We start from the raw sequence: 24,665 nt of genomic DNA on the forward strand, positions 1-24,665 counted from the left end.
ATAACCCTTAAGATATCTCCTAAATATCTCACAAAACAAATAGTTTTGCTTGTTACATAGCATAGCAATTATTATCTGCACTTGGAGCCTGGTGAAACCAGGTTTTAAGAAGTCAGAAAGCAGGAGCTTTGCTGATTTAAAAGCACAGCAACTTTGAAGGACCTGAAACTGTCTTGCCTGTTTAAGTTGGAAAGGAGGGGCCACAGATTGCAAAACCATAAAGGCTGGGTTTCACTAGGCCAACTACTTCCTTCTGTAAACCACACCTATTTTATCAAGGATACTTAATGCAGTACTGAAGCAATAGCCAGCATGTTAGAAGGAAATGACAGTGTCCCTTCAGATGTGAATAATGCATGTTGCTTTTCAACATTCACCAATGCTGAGATTGTTTTTCTTCACCTGTTTCACAGCATGTATCACAGCAGGTAAGGTAGCTATTTAAAAGTTTCTCTTAACCTTTTACCAAAAGGAATGCTAGGATAGTATGTTGAACTTTGGAATGGCCTTGGTTGTGCTCTCTGAATCATCTGAAGTCCTATGCAGATGAATGTAACCCTTTCAGAAGCAGTACAAATGTTTTCTATTTAGTGTAAAATGACAAGAGATAGTTTTTCTTCTGTGATTTGTATAAAAATAGGCAGCTGATCTTTGTTTGTGGGGAGAATTGGGAAGGAACAGTTATCAGTGAGATAGAGTTGATGTGGAGAACTTGCTCTGTAGTGTATAGACAGTCCCAGATTCTGTCCCTGGAATCTTCCATTAAAGCTGGAATGCTGCTGTCTGAGAAGATGAGAGAAGGATGAATGGACCAGTGGCCTGCCTTAATACAGAGGTGTTTTATATATCCATATGGCCTGAAAAATCTAATGTTCATTCAAAGCGTGCTTACTTTTAAAAAATCCACTGAATGTAATGAGACCTACATTGACAACAGTGCACATTTGCAAATCCCTAGGCATCTCAGCAAATACACGGTGACTCTCATATTAACTATTCAGCACACCATAAACTGGCTAAAGCAGTTCCTTCCAGACTGAAAACAGAAATTCAGTTTTTTGATAGTTATTCCCTACAGACAAATTTATCCTGTATTTTTAATCCCTCTAATGATTAATGTTTTCAGAGCAGATTACAAAAACATTATAGTAGAAAGTTGTTCAATGTGCAATACAATAAGAAAACAAACAATATACTGATTTTTATTTTTAAAAAGCAATGTAATATAAACAATTTAATCTTGCAAAATTAAGGTAAGATGTTTAAATTGTACATAATCAAATGTATAATTGCCACCTTCAACTAACAAACTAGACAATAAGTGTTTTCAGCCTCAAGGTATTACGTTTGACAGTGCAGAAATATTTTATTTATTTATACTATTTGTATCCTACCTTTCTTCACAAAGGATGCAAGGTGGCTTACGTCATTAAAAGTATGTAAACCTAACAGCAATACTGAAAGGATCAAACAAATATGTCACTCTCTAAAAATGGTAAACAAAAGCAACATCAAAACATATTCAAAGTGGTAAAGTACAGCAATCGTTTAACAAATCCTACTCAAGGCAGCAGGAATTTAGACAAAATTTGCCAGAAGAGTAAGGTCTTCACCTGCATGTGGAATGACGGCAAAGAGGAGGCCAGCCTGGGTTCCTGTGGGAGGGACATCCAAAGTCTGGGAGCAGCAGAAGAGAAGGCCCACTCCCATGTCCCCACCAAACACACCTGTGGAGGTGGTGAGATGAGAGAAAGGTCTCTGGATGATCTTATCACCTGGGAAGGCTCATAAAGGGAGATTATTATTATCCTTGAGATAGCGTAGACTCAAGCCATTTCGGGCTTTATAGGTTAGAACCAGCACTCTGAATTGTGCTCACAACTGGATTGTCAGTCAGTGGAGTTGCTCTAACAGTGGAATTATGTGATCCCTGTGACCAGCCCCCATTAGCAATCTGACCGCCACATTTTGGCCCCACTGAAATTTCCAAACACCTTCTAGAAGCAGCCTCGTGTAGAGTGTTATTTTTATGTCAGGAAGAGATAAAAGCGTAACAGAAAAGAACCATTGTGCCTGGGAGGATTAGCTGTGGACTATGAGTATCCTGGCACATCAGATGCAGATAGTAATTTTAGTTTTTTACATTATAGCAGAGCTACGTGGCAAACTTTGTCTGAATGACAATATCAGTACATTTTTAAATACAGAAGAGGGAGGAGAAATAATTATTTAGTGACAATTTGAAAAATATGACCAACCCAATGAGAATGCTTTAACAGAGTGGGAGAATCGGCCTTTTTAATCCCAGGTTCAAATCCTTTCTCACCCTTGAAATTTGCTGTATGACTTTGTTGTTAAGTTGTGTCCGACTCTTCGTGACCCCATGGACTAGAGCACACCAGGCCCTCCTGTCTTCTACTACCTCCCAAAGTTTGGTCAAATTCATGTTGGTAGCCTTGATGACACTGTCCAACCATCTTGCCCTCTGTCGTCCCCTTCTCTTGCCTTCACATTTTTCCAACATGGATGACTTTAGACACCACTAATTCGGAGCCTGAAGTACGTGACTGTGAAGATAAAACAAAATAACCCTTATGAGTTCCTCTATACAAGTTTCTCTAGTTCCCTTTAAAACTAATGTTGCCTAATTATCTTTAAATTCTTATTTCAGATACAGAACAAGAATGCCCAAAGTTTACTGAACTTAGTATATTTGACTCAGTAATTGGTACAAGTCTGAAAGTACAACTGCTTCTGTATACAAGAAGAAACCAAAAGTGTGCAGAGGCTCTCAGTGAACACAATCTAACAGTTTCTTCATATCTCAACGTGACCAAGAAAACTATTATTATTATCCATGGCTACAGACCTACAGGTTCTCCACCAGTATGGATTGACAACATTAAAGATGATCTGCTTGAAGAAGACGACGTCAACATTATAATAGTAGATTGGAATCGGGGTGCCACAACAGCAAATTATCATAGTGCTGTTTTCAATGCCAAGAAAGTAGTAGACATTTTGAAGAATCTGATTGACCAAATGGTGGTAAGGTATACTGTATCACAGTATTAGACTATAAGACTCTATTGTCTTGCACTTGATATGAATATGTTGCATTTTTAATATTGTCATAGAAACAGCAGTAGTGTTGGTCTTAAGTTACATCGTTTCTGCAGTTATTATATAAATAACTGAAGGTCTTCCTTTCCTAGCGCCTTTGGAATTAAAACATGGCAGTTTGAAAAGGAAGAATAAATCTTGATTTAAACATTGGTTAGAGTAAGCTTACTGAATCAGTAGGACTCGCATTGCAGTAAATCCCACTGATTCAACAGGCCTATGTTAGTTGTGACCTATTACCAGATTTCAAGCAATATCTACATCAAATGCTCTGATTAATATTTTATTCAGAGCTTGGAATTAATCATGACAAGTTAACAATATAGCCTCTAGTACTGTACTTTACTTTTAGATAACATTGTTGCCAGTGGTGGTGTTTTTTAAAAGTAATATAGTGATGGGCAACATTATTAACTTTTTTGTGGAATAGGTGCTGTTTACTTGTGATCCCAAGAATGTTGCTTTGGGGTTGTTTTGAAGTTAAGTCTTCTGGATAAAATTAAAATAACTGTAATGTGTTGTAACATCTTCCTAGCCATTATAATATGAAAAAGCACTGTGTTAATTATAACACATATATCCGTTGTTTTTAAAAAGCAGCAAGTTACTTTATAAAAATAGTTTCTAAATTCTCGTCCCATCCTTGTGTATTTACTGCCAGGAAAATGGAGCCTCTCTCAACTCTGTTTATATGATTGGAGTAAGCCTTGGTGCTCACATAGCTGGATTTGTTGGAAAGATATATAATGGCAAAATTGGCAGAATTACAGGTAAGACTGAATGCCACCACCATGGCCATCCAATGCACAGAAGCTTCCCACAATTCAGTTGAATCCGTAGAGTTGGCAATGGAAAAGCATTCTTGGTTCCATGTCAGCAGACTACCATTAGGGAGTCTCTGTTCACTTCCAGCAGTTGCCTGCTCTACATGTTGCCTATTGAAAATAGTGCTGTAACGTTTGATGTTTAAGAAAGACGACTCTGGGCAGCCATTCGAAAGTACTTCTGGTCTAAACACCAAGGAAGGTGGGATGGAAACTATGTACTTTGCAGGAGGAAGAAGTTGCAGCGATTCAGATAGTGGTCATGTGGTGTTTATTTTCACTCTGAAGAGCCCTTAGCTTCCTGTGAACAAAAAAAGCCATAAAAAGCAGTAAACTTTGGATCTCCATTTTGAAAATACAACAAACCCCCTAGAAACCCTACAATGTTTTTCATTATGTGGGCTTTTAATTGCATTACATTAAAGTAGGTCCACATATCGAGATCGGATTAGGATAACTGATTTCCCCAGGAGTCCCACAGAGATTTGTAGACCTCCTAGGCAAAGAGAACAGATTCTGTGATTCGGCATAGCTAACATTATCCCAATAAAGGGTTAATCCCAGAATGAAGTCAGTAATTAATATTAAGTTCTTGCAACTCATCTGGGTAGCTTATTTAAGGATTTTCCATTATTGCAATAATTCCAGGCAACTCTAGAACTTGTTAATTCTGTACAAGTTCTTTTTACATCATTTCTAAGTTCCATATGAAAAACATAAAGTACAAAAGTATTACAAACATGTAACTTTTGAGAAGTCACAGGTATGCTGCTTCATCTTGCAAAAAGCATCTTTACAGCTGTAAACAAAATTGTGGACAAAAATCCTTATACGCTGACAAGATGAACTTAAGTTGTACGTGAATACAAAACATTGGAGTGTTGAAATACAGGAGCGAATACAGTCAAAAGCATAGGAGCATAAGTACAATAAAATATTTTAAAGAATTTTTAGGTTACATTCTGAAATACAGGAACATCTTCATTAAGAGTACAGACTCAAGAATAAAAATGAACATTAAGGGTTTATATACAAATAAGGCAGGGAATACATCTCTAGAACACTTCAGAGTTCTTAATAAAGTTGTAAAAAGCAAAAGCTTTATAACTTTCAGTGAAAGGCATGAAAAATTCTTAAACTTCTTTTGCTCTACAGCAATTTCTCTGGAACAGATTATCCTCATCAAACGAGGCACCACTCTATTCTCATTGGTTTAACACAGGTCTCCACATCTATTTCGTTGTTAACTTACATTATAGGTAAATATAACTCAAGCAGCAGAATAAAATACACTTCCATTTTTTCCCTGTGGTTCACATAATATAATCACTTTGCTTACATTTTTCATCACAAAAACTGGCACAAAACTGAATAAGCTACTTCTGCCATATTGTCATATCACTTTTATGTTCCAAAAATAAAATGGCGATGTTCCCCAGCTGTAGTTTTTCAACAATACTTTCACTTTTAATGCACCACTCTGAAGTTCATTTTAAAATAACTTTTTACGTTTAGGGCAATACCTTTTTACTTTTAGGGCAATACTACAAAATTAATTTTTTTAACTATAACACACACAACTCCATTAACTGCATAAGACAGAAGAGCACTGTGTTGAAGTACTTCCAATGTAACATCTGTAATCACGGCAGAGACCTTTTATTTTCTTTGCAGCAAAGGGGTTGTTCCATGGGTTCCGAAGTGTGTGACTGTGTTGGAGGGGCACCAAGTACAGATTTTCTGTGCTAAATTGCTACTTAATTTTTTCTCATAGGACTAGTAACAAGCTGTATCTGGAACTGCAGATTTAAAGTATAGGCCTCAGATTTTAGAGTGTTAAGAAAAGAGAAACTAAAGACACTAAATTTATTTATATATTGTGTTTGTATTAATTATGCTTAAGAAACAAAGGAAGTTTTTTGTGTGTTGCTCAGTTTCATTTAATATTTTTACTTTGAAAACTCTTTTGTGTTGTGCTCCTTTATCACGCCAGGTCTTGATCCAGCAGGGCCGTCGTTTACAGGAAAGTCACCTGAAGAGAGACTGCATTACACTGATGCACAGTTTGTAGATGTTATTCATACCGATATTGATGGTAATTACGATGGCGGTTTGGATTTCCAGAACTGTATTTCCAGAATCTTTTCTTTCTTTCTTTTCTTTTCTTTTTTTGGAGCAATGGTGTGATAAACTCAACTTGTTGGTATACTAAGCTTAATATAGGTCAAACTAATAACTACTTAAAGTGTACTGAAAATTACAATGAACATGGCACGTTTCAAATACTTGAAATTTTTTTGCATAGAGGACAGACGGGATCTGTTCTCTATCATCCCAGAGTGCAGGACACAATCATTGGCTCAAGTTACAGGAAGCGAAATTTCAGCTGAACATCAAGAAAAACTTCCTAACTGTTAGGTAATGGAACCAATTACCTAGAGACCTTTGGGTAGAGTGGGCGGCATATAAATTAAGTAAGTAAGTAGGTAAGTAGGTAAGTAAAGTAAAAAATAAAAAATTATCTTAGGAGATGGTGGGTACTCCAGTAGAGGCATTCAATACAAACTTAGACAACCATCTGTCATATGTACTTTGATTTGGATTTTGTCATTGAACAGGTAATTGAACTCAATGGCTTTATAGCCCCCTTCCAACTCCATTATTCTATGATTCTGTGATTCTATGTTTTTGCAATAGTCTGCACCATATCTGGGAAGGTGTGTGTGTGTGCGTCCAGTTGGAAAAGCTGTTTAAAACATCCAAAGAAATGTCAGAAATGGGATTTGGTTCTTAGTTTGTTCTGAAATGTATGATTTCTTTATGCTTCTTAACTGTAATACATCATTTCTTTTTTTTCTTTTTTTAATATATATTTGTTCATTCCCTATGTGTTGCTAGTTTTGGGTTACAGGAAGCCCTTGGGAAATATTGATTTCTACCCCAATGGAGGAACAGATCAACCTGGTTGTCCAACAACATTATTGGGTGGTAAGTTAATAAGGGTCTAGGCCTGGAGTAATTAGAGTTTTACAGATGCAGCTGGTGAAATTATTTAATAAGTAGGCTGTTAAATAAATTAAAACACTACAGCTCAATTCAGGTTTGCTGGTAGGATGCGGAAGCAGCCCTGACAGTAAATATAAATGTTCCACAGAGTAATTTGTTATATCTAATTGGGAGTGACTGAATACTTTTCAACATGTCCAGAAACAAAACCCAATACACTGTGCTACATTACATTATTTGGGGGTGTGTATGTTTAGCTCTACTTTCTAATTAAGTTGCAAGCTTTCATATATGCTTAAATGAGAGGCTAGTCTCAACCTGAATGTCAGACATATTGCTTTACCCTTCCATAAAAAGAAAGTATGTACCTGACCTCAAATGTGATTTATTGCTCTAGTATTATAATTAATTTTTTTAAAATAACATAGTATTGTTGTTTCTCTAAGGACTTCAGTATTTCAAATGTGACCATCAGAGATCTGTATTTTTGTATCTGGCATCACTGAAGCACAATTGTAATGTAACAGCATACCCTTGTGATTCATATGTGGATTATAGAAATGGAAAATGTGTGGACTGTGAAGCTTTTGCACCACTTCCTTGTCCAGTATTGGGTAAGAATTAATTATGCATTACTTTGTAAATGTGTATAGCATGTTATGAATAGTTATATACTTGATGTCTAATAGCATTCTTCTCTGATGTCATTGGAACAAGAATGAAGGTGAATTGTCTGCTTGTATGCCACCCCTGGAGATCAGCAAAATCTGCTGTGGAATCTTGGGGCATGGCTGGATTGGCTCAGCAACTACATGACATAAAACTTGATGTAGGGAAACCCATTTTGAAATTGCCTCTTTTGAGAGGGAACTGACTTTTTGTGTATGCAACTAACAGGGGTCGTTTAAATTTGCTCCGCTTGGCAGGCATTGTTTTCCTCTGCTTTCTGCTCCATGTGATCACCTGATCCTAAGGCAAAGGGGCACTCATAGGAGTGTTGATTCCCCTCAACCCAGCACCTGGGTTGTGATAAGGAGGAGGGATTATCTGTCACTGTGATTGATTAGTGTCATTAGATAATCTTTTGTGTGCAGTGATCACTGGTCCTTATGGCTGGGTAGAGTTCATTGACCTTTTGCAGGCTGTATTTTTCAGTGCTGGAAGCCAGGCTTTGTTGAGTTTTAGACTTTCTTTTTTTGTTGAAGCTCTGCTGGTGTTTGTGGATTTCAGTGGCTTCCCTGTGCAATCTAACATAACAATTGCTGGTGTTGTCCAGTATTTTGAAATAGAATTTCATGTCCAGCTTATTTTAGGGCTTGTTCAGCTAATGCTGATTTTTCCGGTTGTTTTAGCCTGCAGTGTCCCTCACGTTCTTTGATTTTGTTGTGAATGCTATGTTTTGTGGTTCCAATATATACCTGTCCACAACTGCATGGTATCTGGTATACTCCTGCAGTGGTGAGGGGGGCTCTCTTGTCCTTTGCTGACCATAACATTTGTTGTATTTTTGTAGTGGGTCTGAATACTATTTGTAGGTTGTGTTTTTTCAAAAGTTTTCCCATGCGGTCCATGACCCTTTTGATGTATGGCAGAAATACTTTATTTGTGGGTGGCTGTTTTTCCTCTTCAGTTTGGTGTTGTTGTTGTTCGTTTGTTTGTTTGTTTTGTTTGATGGCTCTTGTGATTTCATTCTTGGAATAGCTATTTGCTATTCTGACGTTTCTGATTAGTTAGAACAGGTCAAATCAGCCTTGTTCTTGATCAGAAACTTTTTTCTCAGATATATTTTCAAAAGTTCACAGAACAGAAAGGCAAGATCTAAATACCTAGTCTAAAGCAAAAGCTGATCCTCCATGCATTTAATATGCTGAATTAAATCTACATATTGGCCCACATTATCCTTATTTTTCTGTATTGCCATGAGTAAAGAAAGAGCCACATCAGAAAAATGGCTTGCACAATATCTAAATAGTTGACGAGTTTAAATAATTTAATTGTTAACTATTTCACAGACTTGAACAGTTTGGCCAGACAAACTCTTTTATGAAAACAGCAAGAGTTTATTTGTGAACGATTGATCACAGAAAGACTAACTAACTTTGTAGACCCTTAGGACAGATTCAGATCTTCAGACTTCTAGCATTTCCTGTGACCTTCAAGGTCCAAATCTCCACAAACACAATTTTCCATACATACTAAAGGCTATCTTTAAATATTCAAAAAGCACCCTATGGAGTTTATGTTAAATAGTCTTACAGATGAGTATACTTAAATTTTCCTTTAGGCTTTAGGTTTATTTTTCTTTTCTTTTTTAAATCAAATGCCAAGAGGTGTGTCATCACCCCAATACTCTGATTCATAAGACAGCAAGAGAAGCATGGAGAAGGATGTGAGCATGCCCCTGTTGCAAATGGTAGATGATCTCAAGGCAGAACTGTGTGAATTCTTTATAGGGTTTTATATAAATAGAGATTTCTTTCCAGTTGGTAAACCAAGGTCAATGTGCAGTTTTTTATTCTGCCAGTGTGACTACAAAGGACAACTTAAAAAAAAAAAAAAAACGAAAATAGAAAATAGAAAGACAAAACTTCCACTGGGAGTGGAGTTAAAATTGGATGTCTGTAGGAGGCAAAATTTTGAAATAGATTAGATATGAAAAAGTTATCTCTTTATAAATCAACATTAAAAGCAACATGGTTGACATAGATAAAATTGTTCTATCTTGAAATTCAACATGAAAAATTATGTGACAGTAAGATGGTTACTGAGTGAAATATAAGCCCATGGCTATACGAACCAGCTATCGAATATAACTGATAAGGTACTTTAGCTATGATTGTCTGTCTACACTCTGAAGGACATGATGACTGAAATCCCCTTTTTTTCTTGTTTGTGCATCCTGGTCATTGTCTTCCTTTACAGCTTCTAATCTGGAAGGAAAGGTGAAAAAAATCAGTACTGTGTACCCCCAAATGCATATTACCTCCACTTGAACAAAGAGGTGTCCCAACTGGTTTTGATGTCTGGATACATTTGTACATCCTGGATACATTTGTACATCACTTTAAGCAAAAAGTATTGTCTTAAAAGCAATGTGAATGCATAGCACACATTGGGTACCTTATTTGCTCCCCCTTTACTTCTAAAAGGGACGTGGTGGCGCTGCAGGCTAAACCGCAGAAGCCTGTGCTGCAGGGTCAGAAGACCAGCAGTCGTAAGATCGAATCCACGCGACGGAGTGAGCGCCCGTCGCTTGTCCCAGCTCCCGCCAACCTAGCGGTTCGAAAGCATGCAAATGCAAGTAGATACATAGGGACCACTTCGGTGGGAAGGTAACAGCGTTCCGTGTCTAAGTCGCACTGGCCATGTGACCACGGAAGATTGTCTTTGGACAAAACGCTGGCTCTATGGCTTGGAAACGGGAATGAGCACCGCCCCCTAGAATCGAACATGACTGGACAAAAATTGTCAAGGGGAACCTTTACCTTTACCTTACTTCTAAACCCTAGAAAAATAAAGATTTGGGGAGTAGAAGCAGCAAATGCCCTCTTTCTCTCATGGGATGGAAAGGGAGATGATAATGTGACTACTAAATAAATAAAATCCAAAACCTTGATTGTGTTAAGTGTGTTCAAAGAAAGCAACACCCCATGTGTTCACATGTTTTGTTAAGCCCAGATTCCTAGCTTCAAGTGACCAGGAATCATGATCACTCAGTTCTCATGGAGAGAAAGCCAAAAAGGAAGCACCCATATTAACTTTTTCAGTTTGGACCAAGTACTGAAATTCTACCAGGCCATTCCCTTGCTTGAATTCTACCTTGCTTGTAAAAATAGTGTATGATCCTGGTAAAGGAGAAAGTGTGTGGTGATTTATAGTAACGTACTGTGAAGAGCTGGAGTAGCAGATATTGCAGACTGATGTAATTTCATTTCCTAAATTCACTGCTTGTACTAGAACTTAGCATGCATAACTTGAGCCCATGTTTTTGTGACTTGGTGCCAGTTTTGATTTCCCTGAACATTATGGAACACAAGCCTATCTTTATGATTTTTATCTTTCCTTGTTTTTTAATTTTGTGGTAAACACATTCCAATTTAAATTCCAGGTTATTATGCAGATAAATGGAAAGACCATTTAACTGAAAAGTACCCTCCTGTGACAACTGCTTACTTTGACACTTCAGACAAAGACCCATTTTGCAGTAAGTGATTAACCGTTCACCTCACATTTGCCCAAGTTTCATTATCTGGTAGCATTATGAAAAACACACAAGACTTTTACTGTCCAGATAACCTGGCACATTCATAATTAGACATAGTTCTTTGTAGCTGTTTCATTTATGAGAAATACTATTGTGTTCACAAAGATCTTTGAGGGAGAAAAATGCTAAAAACAGGAAATTATCTGGGCAAGCTGGTAAAAGATAACACATGAGCTGATGTGAGATTGAGAAAGCTGGATTTGCATTGAATAATTGGGAGAAGATGAATTTCAAGAAAAGCAATGTAATGAAAGATGGGCAAGTTAGCAAAAGATTTACTACAATGCATCTTAAGACTCATGATTGGAGCTGTAAGTCAGTGTCTCCTTCAGATAGACACTTTTTTCAGTTTGAAAAATTGATGTGAGTTCAATCGTCCTAACCTTGCAAGCTGCACAGAGTCTGAAGCAGGAAATGTGTGTATGGCAGAAGGACAGCTGGTTCTGTTTTTCCACATGACAAAAGTACTGTACATTTGTTTTAGGGTTTGTATACAACTGTTTGCTTCTTTCTAAATATTCTTGTAGAGTAGAGTAACCATAAAACATCACAACAAAGCAAAGTGCCAGATCCAGTGATCAGAGGTTTGGGATTGGGATTTCTGAGATCCAGTTTCTAGTCCCCATGAATGCATGAAATTCATTGGCTGACCTTGGGCCATTCACTTTGTTTTAGCCTCACTTATCGTGTCAGATTCCATGCACGAATATCTGAATGCCTCAACAAGGCTTGTGTTCTAGAGATTCCATATCAGAGGCCTACAGATTTGTGTCTTATATACATCTGACAAGGAATTTGTGTAGTTACAGAAGGTGTTATACCTTGCTATATTCATTCATTTCTTCCTTCCTAGATACCCTTCAGGTCCTTTCCTTAAAAGTTCAAAAATTAATCATTTTCTTCCTAAAAAAAGTTATTTATCAAGCAAGCAATTAAGTAAATAAGAGCCAAAAATATAAAATGTATTTGGAATATATAAAAATTAAATTAGTATATGTTGTAAACTTCAGTCCCCTAATACAAAACTCTAGTTTACATACTGTATGTAAATAACATTTATTCTATTAAAAACATAGGTTTTACTAAAGTATGAACTTCTGTTCAAATAGCATGGAACTTAAGTTTAGTAATTCAACAGCTACAACAACAAAAAAATTTCTTTATTAAAAAGCTGTGTTCTTGTCAAAAAATGAAATACATAAACTCTCATACGTCATTTAAAATTTCTATTGCAATACATATTTATAAAAACAAAACTGAACATAGCATAAGCATAGTAAATAATTCACATCACATTAGATAAATTCTCACCTACTTCAAGCAGAGATTTCTTTCCTGTTTATAAAAAGAGGTTTCTGTATCCTTTGAGTGATGTTCCATAAATATGATAGAAATCTCTTGTTTATATATCTTTTGATGTTACGCTTATCCAAAACATTATGATGTGGGACTTTAGCTTTCCCACGGGCAAGCGATGCCAGCTTGTCCACATCCCTATCCAATCAATGAGCTTGGGTAGCAGTCTCCTAGGTTAGCTGGGCTCTCTAGTAGCCCCCTGCTTTGGAGTAGATGTGCTAAGTGATGTAATTTCCTGATATATATTTAGATAGTATAATCTATTTACATGTTTCATTCATAAATACTACAGTTTACATGAGTTCATACTCCTCATTGTTACCACATTGAATTAGAGAATTATTATTTATTTATTATGAGGGTAAAGCCTTTTTTTCTACTTGCTTATCAACAAGCAAACTACTTAAAATAACAATAATCTTTTTCTGCCTTTATATTGTTTTGTAAAAGCTTCTTCTGTACGTATATGGTTATTCTCATTTGTTTAACACACATTTCGTATATGTTTTGGATGTTTCTTTGTTAATTAACCTAAGTAAATGCAACTCAGGCAGCAAAATAGAATGCAGTTCTATCTTTCCTCTGTTGTTGTCTTTGTTCACATAACGTAAGCATTATATTGTTTATTTTTTATTGCAAAAACTGACACGAAAATGAATAAGCTATGCCTTCTTATTTTATCAGATACTTTGTGCACTGAAAACAAATGGCTGTAAGGTATACAGTTTTCCCCAGCTGTAGTTTTTAAAAAACTACTCTCACTTTTTAATGCACCTTTTTAAAAGGACTTTTCAATTTTAAAGGTAACACTTTGGCACCCCATAAAATCAATTTTTTAAAAAAAAACACCTCAATCCTGGCATGTTTGTGGTGAAAATAAAGTAAAGAGTAGGAGAGCCATGGATGCCACCTTCAATTCAATGGAGGAAGGGCAAGATATGACTAATCACTGATGAATTCAAGACATTTTAATATCACATGTAACACCGTCAAAGCTCAAGATATTAAGATTGTCTGCTTCATAATGCAGTATTATAGAGTTATGAGTTTGGCAAAAGCCTGTCAAAATGTTTTTCTTCTGACTAGATTGAAGATGTGGTATACAACAAAGAGACTTTAATGATCTTTTTTAGGCTGGACCTTTCCCAAGGTTTTGGAGGGTGACACCCACTGGTCTCCCTCTGGGACGATTTCCCTGCACTTAATCGCAGCTGTGGTCTCCCTCTGGGGTGATTTCCCTGTACTAATTCTCCATACAGGAGATCTTTTGGAATCCGACCATCAGCCATTCTCACGACATGCCCAAGCCAACGTAGACGTCGCTGTTTCAGTAATGTATACAGTACATGCTAAAAATTCCAGCTCGTTCTAGGACTACTCTATTTGGAACTTTGTCTTGCCAGGTGATACAAAAAACATGTCGGAGACAACGTATATGGAATGTGTTGAGATTCCTCTCCTGCCGTGCACAAAGGGTCCAGGGCTCACTGCAGTACAGGAGTGTGCTCAGGACACAGGCTCTATAGACCTGGACCTTGGTATATGCCGTCAGCTTCTTATTAAGCCATACTCTCACAAAGTCATGAATCTTTTTTAGGCTGGACCTTTCCCAAGGTTTTGGAGAGTGACACCCACTGGAATCTCCTAAGAGAGAAAGGAAGACAGTTGGCATTTCAGATTTTATAGTGGGCAGACAGAGATCTGAAAATGATGAACTCTGTTTAAGTGAAGATGCATCAGTCTGAGCTCTTATAAGAGCTCATGTTGCTGCCCTCTCAAGGCGATCCATAGATTTGGATGATTTCTGTAGAAAATTATTTTCTTTCATTCTGTCTTGTTAATAGCACCTGCTGTATTTTTACACACATAAAGCAATTATTGTTTCCAGTGTGTTGTGAGATTGAAACCCCTGAACTTAGTGTGAGTAGAAGAAGGGTGGCTGCTTATAATGTCTTATTGTGTATCATATATATCATAATTTAGAAAAATTGTACTAGTTCATATTCCTTTATTCCGCCATCTCTCTGCAGTGTATCATTACTTTGTGGATATCATTACCTGGAACAAAAGCAATAGGACAGGTTTCATAAAAATCAAAATAACTGACAATGCAGGAAATACAACAGAATCTAAAATTGATAGGTAAGTATTACTATTTTACTATATTTTTTAATATAAGGCAGACTTCTGTAACTGTAAAGACACTTAATTTGGAATATGTATTATCCAATTAGTGATGTTTGCTATGGCAAGCTGAAGATAACTATGCAGAAACACCATAAAAATGCTTTCTTGTTTTTTATCAGTGAAGCAGTAGAAATTGAAATAAAATGGACCTCAGTTGTATAGCCTGATTGAGTGCTCCAACCTATTTAGTTCCCATTTAGGAGGGATATGGCTGGCTGAGAGCTGGAAATAACCCCAGGCATAAAAAAACCACAATGAATTTAATTATGTTTTTCCCTTCATGGTCATGTAAGTATGAAAGAGTTGTAGTTGAAAATCTGTGGGTAACATGCTGAATGTCTTCTCCACCCTCTTTAAGTGATTTCTTCCATCCTTCCCTCAGTCAAGCCCTGTTTCACTTCGCTTCGGATGTCAAAGGGATTTGATGTTGAGCCATCAAAAACTACAGTGCCCTTCATTTCCTCATGAAAGGACCTGATGATGTTAAGAAGTGGAGGTGGACATCCAATCTTGGGAAGTATTTTAAAAAGGCCATCCCTGCTAACCAAATCAATGGCCTTTGTGAGATCTATGAAGGCCACAAAGAGTGGCTGTTGTTCCCTACATTTCTCCTGCAACTGTCTGAGGGAGAATACCATGCCAGTGATGGATCTATTAGCTTGAAATTCACACTGTGATTCTGGATAAACTCTGTCTGCAAGCACCTGGAGTCTCTTTAGCACAACACAGGCAAGCAGCTACAACACAAAGAGAGATGCCACAGTAGTTATTGCAGTTGCCCCGTCTCCTTTGTTCTTATACAATGTGACAATGTTTGCATCCTTCATGTCCTGTGGTACTCCACCTTCCCTCCAGCAAAGATGAAAGACTTGATACAACTCAGTGGTGATGATCTCTTTACAGCACTTCAGCACTTCAACAGGTGCCTTGCCGGAGGCGAGGGAATCCAAGGCCACTTTTATTTCTGCTAAAGTTAGTTTGCTGTCCAACTCTTCCAAGACAGGCAGGCACTCAATGTTATTTAATGCCTCTTCAGTTACTACATTATCTCTGGAATATAGCTCAGAGTAGTGCTGCACCCAACATTCCATCTGCTGTGCTCTGTCTTGGATGATCACGCCTGTAGCAGACTTCAAGGGAGCAGATTTCTTCTGTATTGGACCTAAAGCCTGCTTGATACCGTCATACATTCCCTTGATGTTACCTGTGTCTGCTGCTATCTATCTGAGAGCAGAGCAGAAGCTAATAATTGGAGCATCTCCTGGCAGCCTGTTGGACTTTGCTATGAGCAAGTAGAAGAGCGTGCAAGTTGTACTAACTAGGACAGGCTTTGTATGCTGCTAGAGCTCTCCTCTTATTCTTGATGGCTGGCATCAACTCCTCCAAATGGGCTTTGAACCAGTCGGCCGTCTTTTTGGTCTTCTTGCCAAATGTGGACAAGGCGGTGTTATAAACAGCGTTCTTGAAATGTTCCCATCGTTTAGATGCATTTGCATCAGCCGGACCTGGAGAGTTTCCTCAAGCGCTTGGGCAAATTCCTCCACTTACTCTGGTAACTGTGTTTGATCGTAATACTAGGAAGGCTAGAATGTCTAGTGAGGATCAAATCGAGCCGATGCCCATGCTTCGATCTTGGATGTTTCCAGGAAACTGTGTTGAAGTTTCGTATTAAAGAACCTGTTGCTGACACAAAGACTATAATAACAGCAAGACTCCAGCAAGCGTTGGCCATTTTCGTTCATCTTCCCAATGCCAAAATGGCCTAGACAAGTGGGCCAAGAATTGTGATCAGCACCAACTCTAGCATTAAAGTCTCCGAGAATGAACAGTAATTCTCTCTCGGGGACTTTTTTGATAGTAGCTGCCAGATCGTCATAGAATTTCTCTTTCACTTCTGTTGTGGATGACAGTGTTGGTGCATATGCAATAATGAGGGTGACTGGTCCTGCTGATGAGTGGAGCTGCAGAGACAGGATTCTTTCACTCCCCACAGTAGGTGGAACAATGCATCTCAGCAGAGGAGGATTTAAAAAATGGCACTCTAATCACTATTAACATGGCTAAAAACACAAGGATTCAAACATAAATCTTCAAGAGTTAAAAGCCCTGGTCCTGAATGAATGCATTTGTTCATTTTGGTTTCTTCTATATTAGCATTTTAAAAATCTCTGGATCCCTTTAAGCCACATATAGAGACATTAGTGAATGTTAGTAAATATGTTTTAAAAAGGTATGAAATTCTCGCCCATCTGTAATTGGAATCTGATGGCCCTCACAGATAGTTCAAAACTGCAGTTATAGTGAAAGTACTATATGAATAGGGAATCTGATTATCTTGTAGCACAATTTTTTTCTTTTTTTCTCCCCAGTGATGTGGCTGAATTTCGCCAATATAGGCAAACCAAGATACTGAGTGGATTTTATCTGGATTTAGACAACATATCAAAAATCGGCTTGACATTTTCTACCGGGAGTGTAGTAGGCCCAAAGTACAAGCTTAGAGTCCTTCAAATGAGATTAAAATCCCTTTCTCATCCAAAAAGGTAAGCAGATCATTGTGTTGGAAGCATTAAGTTCTTGCCTATGCTTCACATGGACAATATGTGGCCCTCACATATTAAAACTATAATAGTATGTGGTTTATTTGGTTTCTTTTTAGTTATGTTCTTGTGTATCTATGGCTTATGCAATTTTGAAAAATTGCCTAAAATGACAATTAATTTATTACAGTGCCTAGCATTCCTCATTACACAACCATAGGCTGTAATTGTGTAATTGCAGCTTGCAGCTTGGGAAAATATGCAGAATTGATGTGATCACACATATGGCTTCTGTAGCTATTCGTAATTACTATAATTGCAGAAACACTCAAATATGTTAAAAAACAATAGTACTTAAGCAAGCTGTAAATGTTAACTAAATTAGACGACATACACAAAGAGGCATCAATGAATAATACTTATATTGATTGACAACTTAAGAATATCAACTTAAGAAATAGTAGATCAATTACTGGAAGAAGAGTTAAAACTGCCTGACTTCTCCACACTGACCCCTAGTGAAATAGCAAAATGCAGGAAGTGGGGGCGGCGGCATTGGTTTTATTTCTGTATGTGCTTTGGAGCAGGGGAACTTTATTTTTATGATTTTGTCCAATTGTGAAGAACAGAAATTGTTTAGCCAAAAAGAGACCGGGTTGAAAATGAGCCAACTATCTTCATAAGAAGATAGACATAAGGTTTTTAAAACTAAAAAAAAAAAGTGACTTCTACTTGTCTCTGTGCCAGATAATCCGTGCTTGGCTCCTTGTACAGGACACTTTGCCTACGCAGGAAATGTAGCATATGTACTTATGCTGCCCCATGGAACCTCTTCTCACGATATATTTGGTATTGTTTTTAAGAAAGTTTTTCAAAACTTGTTTCATTTAATTGGCTCATTCTAGATAGATAGATGGCTAGATGGATGGATGGATGGATGGATGTCATGTTTTAGTGTAATTCCCTCCCCCTGACAGTGTACAATGAATATTAAAACCATAAACCATAAAATACAGCAACAATGAAATCAAAACTAACAAACTAGGCAGAATTTCATACCAAAATAATAATAATAATAATAATAATAAACCTTTATTGGCATACAGCAGAAGGAGCCGCAAAATAAATACAATAAAATACGCATACAGGGTTCGTTGCGTGCGAGTGGGGTGCAGAGAAAGACAGCGTTAAGCCCCTCATTTTAGAGAGGGCATGTTGCGACGTCTCTGAATAATGGCGTGAACATATCGAGCAGTTGATACAGTAACTTCCTTTCTAGTGGAAATCAAGGTTAATCATAGTCAGTGTTCCCAACTGGCTACATAATGATCTCACTGCGTTTAGAACACTGTTTCCCAGTCTGGAGGTCTGCGCCCTCAAGGGGGTCACAAAACGTTTTCTGGGGGGAGGTATGTCATGTCTTGCCTTTATGTGCTGTAGCCCTTGTTAAATAATTTCTTCCTTGTACCAGATACTAAAGTTAATATGCATGTGTATATGGCCAATAAGTTGCTAGTAAAGTTTCAAACATTAGTTTGATTAACATTAATGTGGGCTTTCTTTATAAGTTCTTCAAAAATTCTGGTAGTACCATGACATTATTTCAACTTTCTTCACCAGGAATAAGGCACAGTACAAAGGAATAATAATAATAATTTTAGAAAAGCCTCCAGAATTGAGAGGTAGCTATTAAAAATATCTTCCTTCATCTTCTATTGTAGTGATGTATTTAAAACACAACTGAGCAATCTACAGCTTGTGGACCTCATGAGAATCCCCAGCCGCAAGATTTCCCAGTCATTTTTGTGACCTTGCTATCCCTCTTCCCCATGGCCCCACTGTTACCAAATGTATTTTTGCCGCAAAATGTATTTTTCATCTTTAAATGGAAGTGTATAAGGAGTGGAGACCTTGACTTAAAGATGAAGAACATATTTGTTCTCACTGCCAGCGTGGCAAATTTGACAGCAGTGGGCATGGGAGATACTAATACAGCTTCCTCAATCCCTCTGAAAATCATTAATCCCTGACTCCCCCTTCATCTTAAAAGTTATAGTAGAACATAAGAATGTACACACACGGAGAGAGGGGTATTTCTTTTGATCATATATTATTTCCTTTCTCTTCATACAGGACTCAGCTGTGTAGATATGATTTCATATTGCTGGAAAATATTGAAACAACCTTCAGACCCATCCCATGCCATGACATTGATGTCTGAAACAATAGTCTTTTTAAAGTGCATGTTCTTGATTGTATTGTGTATTGTGTTATGAGCTAAGCTGGCTGGATGGCACAGTGGTTTAAGTATTCGGCGGTAGAACTCAATTTCCCAGTGTGCCTCCTATGGGTAGAGCCAGCCTGTGTGGCCTTGGCAAAGCTGCACAGTTCCAGAAGTGTCCCCAGAAAAAGGGAATTGTAAACCACTTCTGAGTATTCTCAGGGTTGCTGTAAGTCTGAATTGACCGGATGGCAAATTATTATTATGTAACCAAGATTAAATTACATGGAATTAATGCAATTAAAATTTGCCTTCACTTGAAGTGTAATAAGGATTAGCCCTCAATTGGAGAGGGATACATTTGCTGACTTCATTGATAGTTTTGATGATGACAGAATGAAGCTTATGTTATGACAATTAGACATTTATGCAAGTTAAGAATTTCATTTTTCCAATCATGGGCTATCTCATGGGCTATTGCCATTCCATTGAAATTAACAGTTACTACAAATTTATCTCTGTGTGCAGAATCAAAAGCATCATTTTTTCTCAATAACTTTCATATTAGATAATGCCCTTTCTTTCAACTAGAATTTGAATTGCCAGAAATTTGGGAGATGAGATGGTTCATTCCTTGTGCAAAATCTGTAGGCTGTCGCTGTCTCAGTTTTCAAGACATATGTAGGCTATGCCCCCTGGCCAGTTATGCTCTAGTTAAAATATGTGACTGTTATGTGAGTTTGTGTCAAAGGGGCTGGAGTAGCCTGTGTGTTCTGGATATACCCTTTATGCCTTTCGGACAGAGTTCAATAAAGTTACTTTTTAGACTGTAACTCCCAGAATCCTGCAACTAGCATAGCTAATGTGTTCTCTAAAAAGTAACACTTCCAAGTTCTGTTTTGGAAGTAGGGTTTATACTATGCACTACTTAGGAAAAGATACAGTAAGAGATACATAAGAAGAGCCCTGCTGGATCAGGCCAAGGGCCCATCTAGTCCATGTTCCTGTATCTTACAATGCCCCTACCAGATGCCTCTGGGAGCACATGAGACAACTAGCTATCTGGCTCCTGATACCCCTTCATTTGGCATTTTGAAGTACCTTCCTTTTAAGCCTGGAGATTTTAAGCCTGGAGATTACACATCCCCGTCATGGCTTGTAACATGTGATAGACTTTTCTTCCAGAAATCTGTCCAATCTCCCCTTAAAGGCATCTAGGCCAGATGCCATCACCACATCCTGTGGCAAGACGTTCCACAGACTAACAACACAATTGGTGTAAAATTATTCCTGTTGTGGAAAAACTGGATGGAATCAGGACTCATGCACTGAAGCTGGACAGTGGGGAATTCAAAACCAATGAAAGGAAGTACGTCTTTACACAATACACAACAAAACTTGTTCTTGCAGGATGTAGTGATAGCTGCCAAATTGGACGGTTTTAAAAGTCATATTCAGGGGTGATAAGCATATTGACAGTCTAGATGGATTTTTATTTTCTGCAGTGCCAGAAGGAGTATAACAAGGGTGAGGATTTTAGCTCTCATATTTTGCTTTTGGACTTCCCATAAGCCACTGGTTGGACTGAATCAGCATGGAGACATTTATGTTCTGTGTTTTTAACTTTTGTATCTCCTGTAAACCTCTGATTATGATTATTCAAGTCTGCAGAGTTCAGTGGAATTTGTTTCCTAGTAGGTTGTTTAGGATTATGACCTCTGTAGTCTAATTACTTGTCATCTGTGTCTACGAATATTATTATTATTATTATATGATTATATGTCATATATTTAATAAAGATTTATTTTTCAGAAGCAATGGCAAGTCTTTCATTACAAAAGAATATCACTTAGCAGTTATTGGAAGTTTCAAGAACCAAACGAGTTGTGATGGAGCCTTCAGTACTAGAGATGGGGGTATCTGTATTTGTATACAAATACAAATATCCCCGCACAGGTGGCATTAACAAGGGTCCAGCCCCACGGGGCCGGATGGTCCACTCACCAATCGGAAGCGGACGATGTGATCTGCTCGCCACTCCTGGCAGGAGGCGGAAGGACAAGCCTTGATGCAAGATCAAAGAGTGGTGGGCAGATTGCACGCTGTGGAGCCATTTACAGAATCGCATTGGCCACATCCATGATGGATCACTGAGTGGACTGTCCCGCCCCATGGGGCGGGACCCTTGTTAACAGCACCTGTGCAAGGATATTCATATCCGTATATGAATACCCCTATCTCTATTCAGTACACATTTACCTTGTTCACATGTAAAGCAAAGGAGGGAAAATATGTTTTCTTTCTTCGTTTTTAATAGCACAAGTGTATAGATGAGTTGTTGAACTTAACCACATTCCAATCGTGTTTGTACCAGGCACTTTCTCCGTGCATGGCTCTAACAGCAGAAGTGAGTCAAGATGAGGTACAGAGGAATGTTGCTGAAAAAATGGACTAAAAGGATGCACAGTGTCCAAAGGAATATTGTTCAATACCACCCTTTCAAACATCCTTCTTATTCCTTCTGTAAGCTCCTCCAATAGGTGCTTTTATATGTGTATTTTATTTAAAAAAAGGTTTAGTCTGATAGATAGAGTATTTTACCATTCAAGAAGTGATCCAAGGAGTCTACTCTTGTTAGGATTATAGAAATCTAATCACCATCAACACATTCCATCAAAATGATTTCAACATGTGGTGATCCTTTACTGGGTTTTCTAGGTGTAGCATACTCAGAAGTGGTTTACCATCCCCTTCTGGGGGAACTCTTGGACTGTGCATCTTGCCCAAGGCTACGTAGGGTGGCTCTTTTCTCTCTCTGGAGGTGCATTGAGGAATTGAACTCCCAACCTCTGACTCTGCAAACATAATTCTATAAATAAAATTCAAATCCATATGATTCCTAAGTGCAAAAAGTGTTCTAAATATGTTAGCCTAACAGGTCCCACAAGAACCTTGTGAAGTTGGATGATGTGCTGCTGATATTATAGAAATGGAACTAAGGCATTTTCTGTCCAGCCCAAAGCCAGCCAATGAATTCATGCTGAGTTGAGCTTGTGATCCTTTTGCATTAGCAAGAATAAAGCACTGACTCAGGAACAGAATGCATTGTACATATTGTTGAAAGATAGTTTTGTTCCTGCCCCTTTAATAATTGCTCAGAAGCCTACTGAAATGTCCTCACCTGTGTGGCCATTTAGAGTCCTGGTCTCTTTTGCACCTGGTTGGTCTATCGGCATTTATTAAATCCTCTTTAAAAAGAGTGTGTACTTTAGCCTCTGGATAATTAGGAATTACAGCCTTCTTTATTTTTCTCCAAAGTTTTCACACTTTAGCAATGGCTTTGTTTTTCTAATTCTACCTGCAGCACATTGCTCCCAGACTCTCTTTAAATTGCTTTGATCCTGAGCACAGCTGTACACGATATGGCTGGTTTACTGTCTGTAGGTGGATCCTCTATGCCGCTTGCTTTTTTGTCTGTGGAATCATATTGGCCAGCATCTCCACCAAAAGACAAACACACAGATTTCCTAGTAAAAGTGGAGGAGTGTAACTGTGCTGCTCTACGAGATTACAGGTAATGCATCTAGTAGCTGGGAGTGGGGTAGAAATGTCCTCACCAATTGATACTGGTGGAAGAATATAGTGTATCTACCAACTATGGATGAATAATCTCAGGCAAACTAAAATCAAGATTTGCAGTCGTATTTGGGAGCAGAACTTCCAGAGCTGTGGAAAAGGTACAGGATTATGTGAAGGCAGTAAGTGAAGAAGCTTTAGCAGGCTGAGACTGTCTTTGTTTGTGGGTGTGATTTGGAAAACCTATCTAATGCCAAAGAATGCTAAATTCCAACAGCCTGTGCACCTCCTACCAGCTCCCTGACAAGCTTTGCATATGCTTGTTTTCTTCTTGTGCCATTTTATACTAGCTAACAATGATGGTTGTTGAGAGCGTGTTTCTATATTTGCGTGTTGCTGTGGTAACAGATTTCCTACGGGCAACCTCCTTCTCTCTTTTTTGGCAACATGCATATTTTTCATGTGACGACTTGTCATGTGGCTTTTGAATGAGCAAATGTTCAGCTTTGTTACCTTTTCTGAGACTGGAGAAGGTTCAGCCGAGGGAGATAAAATGCATGACGCAGAAGCAAGGCCAAATATTAGAGAGACACATTCTGGAAAGCAGCCCCACCTGCTGAAACTCCACCACACATGTCTGAAAACTGAAACTTCCATTCTGTCTAGAGAAAAACTAGAATTTGGCAGTAACCCTAATTCCCAATTACTGTAGGTATGTTGTTGTTTAAGTTGACTTCTGTTTTAACAGTAATTGAAGGTGTCTGCTTGTCTGAAGAAAATATATCCCAGGAAGAAACATAGGATCTGTAGCTAGCTTACTACAGTCATGTCAGAGACCTCATTAGCACGTAAAGTTGGTCCGCAGCCATATATTACCCTGGGAAGGTTTTGTCAGTGTTTATCTTTATTGTATTCTCAAAGGCTTTCTTTTTATTGTTTATTAAATCAAGGGAAATGGAAATGGATATATTTGACAATATTAATGCAACTAAATTTATGATCTCAGTATTTCACCTGACTAAAATCCAACTGTAGTCTTAAATAAAACTAGATTTATCGGAATTATAAAGAGAGTGGAATATCATGTGACATAAGGGAGTGCATTTTTTTTACTGCTGAATGTCTTTGAAAGGGAATTAATATGATCTGGATATATAAGGATAATTATGACACACACTTCATTAAGGCACTAGTGTGTATATGGTGTGCCAAGTACATCAGGCTGGGTCTTCACCTATTTCTGTAGATATAAGCTAATCTGTGCCATAACATATGAATCTTAGCTATTTCATACAGCAAACATTTTATGTAAGGACTAAGTCAAGGAATTAAGGACACTCCATAGGAACCTATGCTTCTTACCAAATATGAACAGAGTCTTGTGACAACTTTAAATATAGACAAATTTATTATGACATAAAGTGTTATGTACTGTTTTCCCCTTCATTAGATGCTGAAGTGTATACCCAGGATTCTAACTCTAAATGAAGTACATATGGTAGGATCTTTGACCATATAATTTAACCTTATGCTAGTCTCATTAAAGTCAAAGGGGACTGTGCATTCCT

The 24,665-nt window shown here is 37.8% G+C and overlaps 2 protein-coding genes across 2 annotated transcripts in view; both read left to right on the forward strand.

The window, feature by feature from the left end:
* Nucleotides 1-267: 267 nt before the first annotated feature.
* Nucleotides 268-21,339, forward strand: LIPI (lipase I). Its single transcript, XM_020785449.3, has 10 exons — nt 268-428; nt 2,672-3,048; nt 3,785-3,893; nt 5,941-6,042; nt 6,846-6,935; nt 7,400-7,567; nt 11,062-11,157; nt 14,604-14,715; nt 17,130-17,303; nt 19,434-21,339. Exons 1-10 carry the CDS (start codon nt 353-355, stop codon nt 19,519-19,521), a joined length of 1,392 nt encoding a protein of 463 aa, XP_020641108.3. The 5' UTR covers nt 268-352; the 3' UTR covers nt 19,522-21,339.
* A 1,666-nt stretch (nt 21,340-23,005) lies between these two features.
* The window catches only part of ROBO2 (roundabout guidance receptor 2), a 1,246,783-nt gene continuing 1,245,123 nt past the window's right edge, over nt 23,006-24,665 (forward strand). Inside the window, exon 1 of the mRNA XM_020785431.3 lies at nt 23,006-23,095. The gene's annotated coding sequence lies outside the window, so the exon portion shown is untranslated. The remainder of the gene's footprint in view (nt 23,096-24,665) is intronic.

The sequence above is a fragment of the Pogona vitticeps genome, chromosome 3, assembly GCF_051106095.1.
Source record: "Pogona vitticeps strain Pit_001003342236 chromosome 3, PviZW2.1, whole genome shotgun sequence".
In the NCBI taxonomy this organism is placed as follows: domain Eukaryota; kingdom Metazoa; phylum Chordata; class Lepidosauria; order Squamata; family Agamidae; genus Pogona; species Pogona vitticeps.

Coding starts and splice junctions, on each gene's coding strand:
- LIPI (XM_020785449.3), top strand. CDS start 353: ATGCATGTTGCTTTTCAACATTCACCAATGCTGAGATTGTTTTTCTTC. Junction 6,936..7,399: donor TCCAACAACATTATTGGGTG/GTAAGTTAATAA, acceptor TGTTTCTCTAAG/GACTTCAGTATTTCAAATGT. Junction 7,568..11,061: donor ACTTCCTTGTCCAGTATTGG/GTAAGAATTAAT, acceptor TTTAAATTCCAG/GTTATTATGCAGATAAATGG.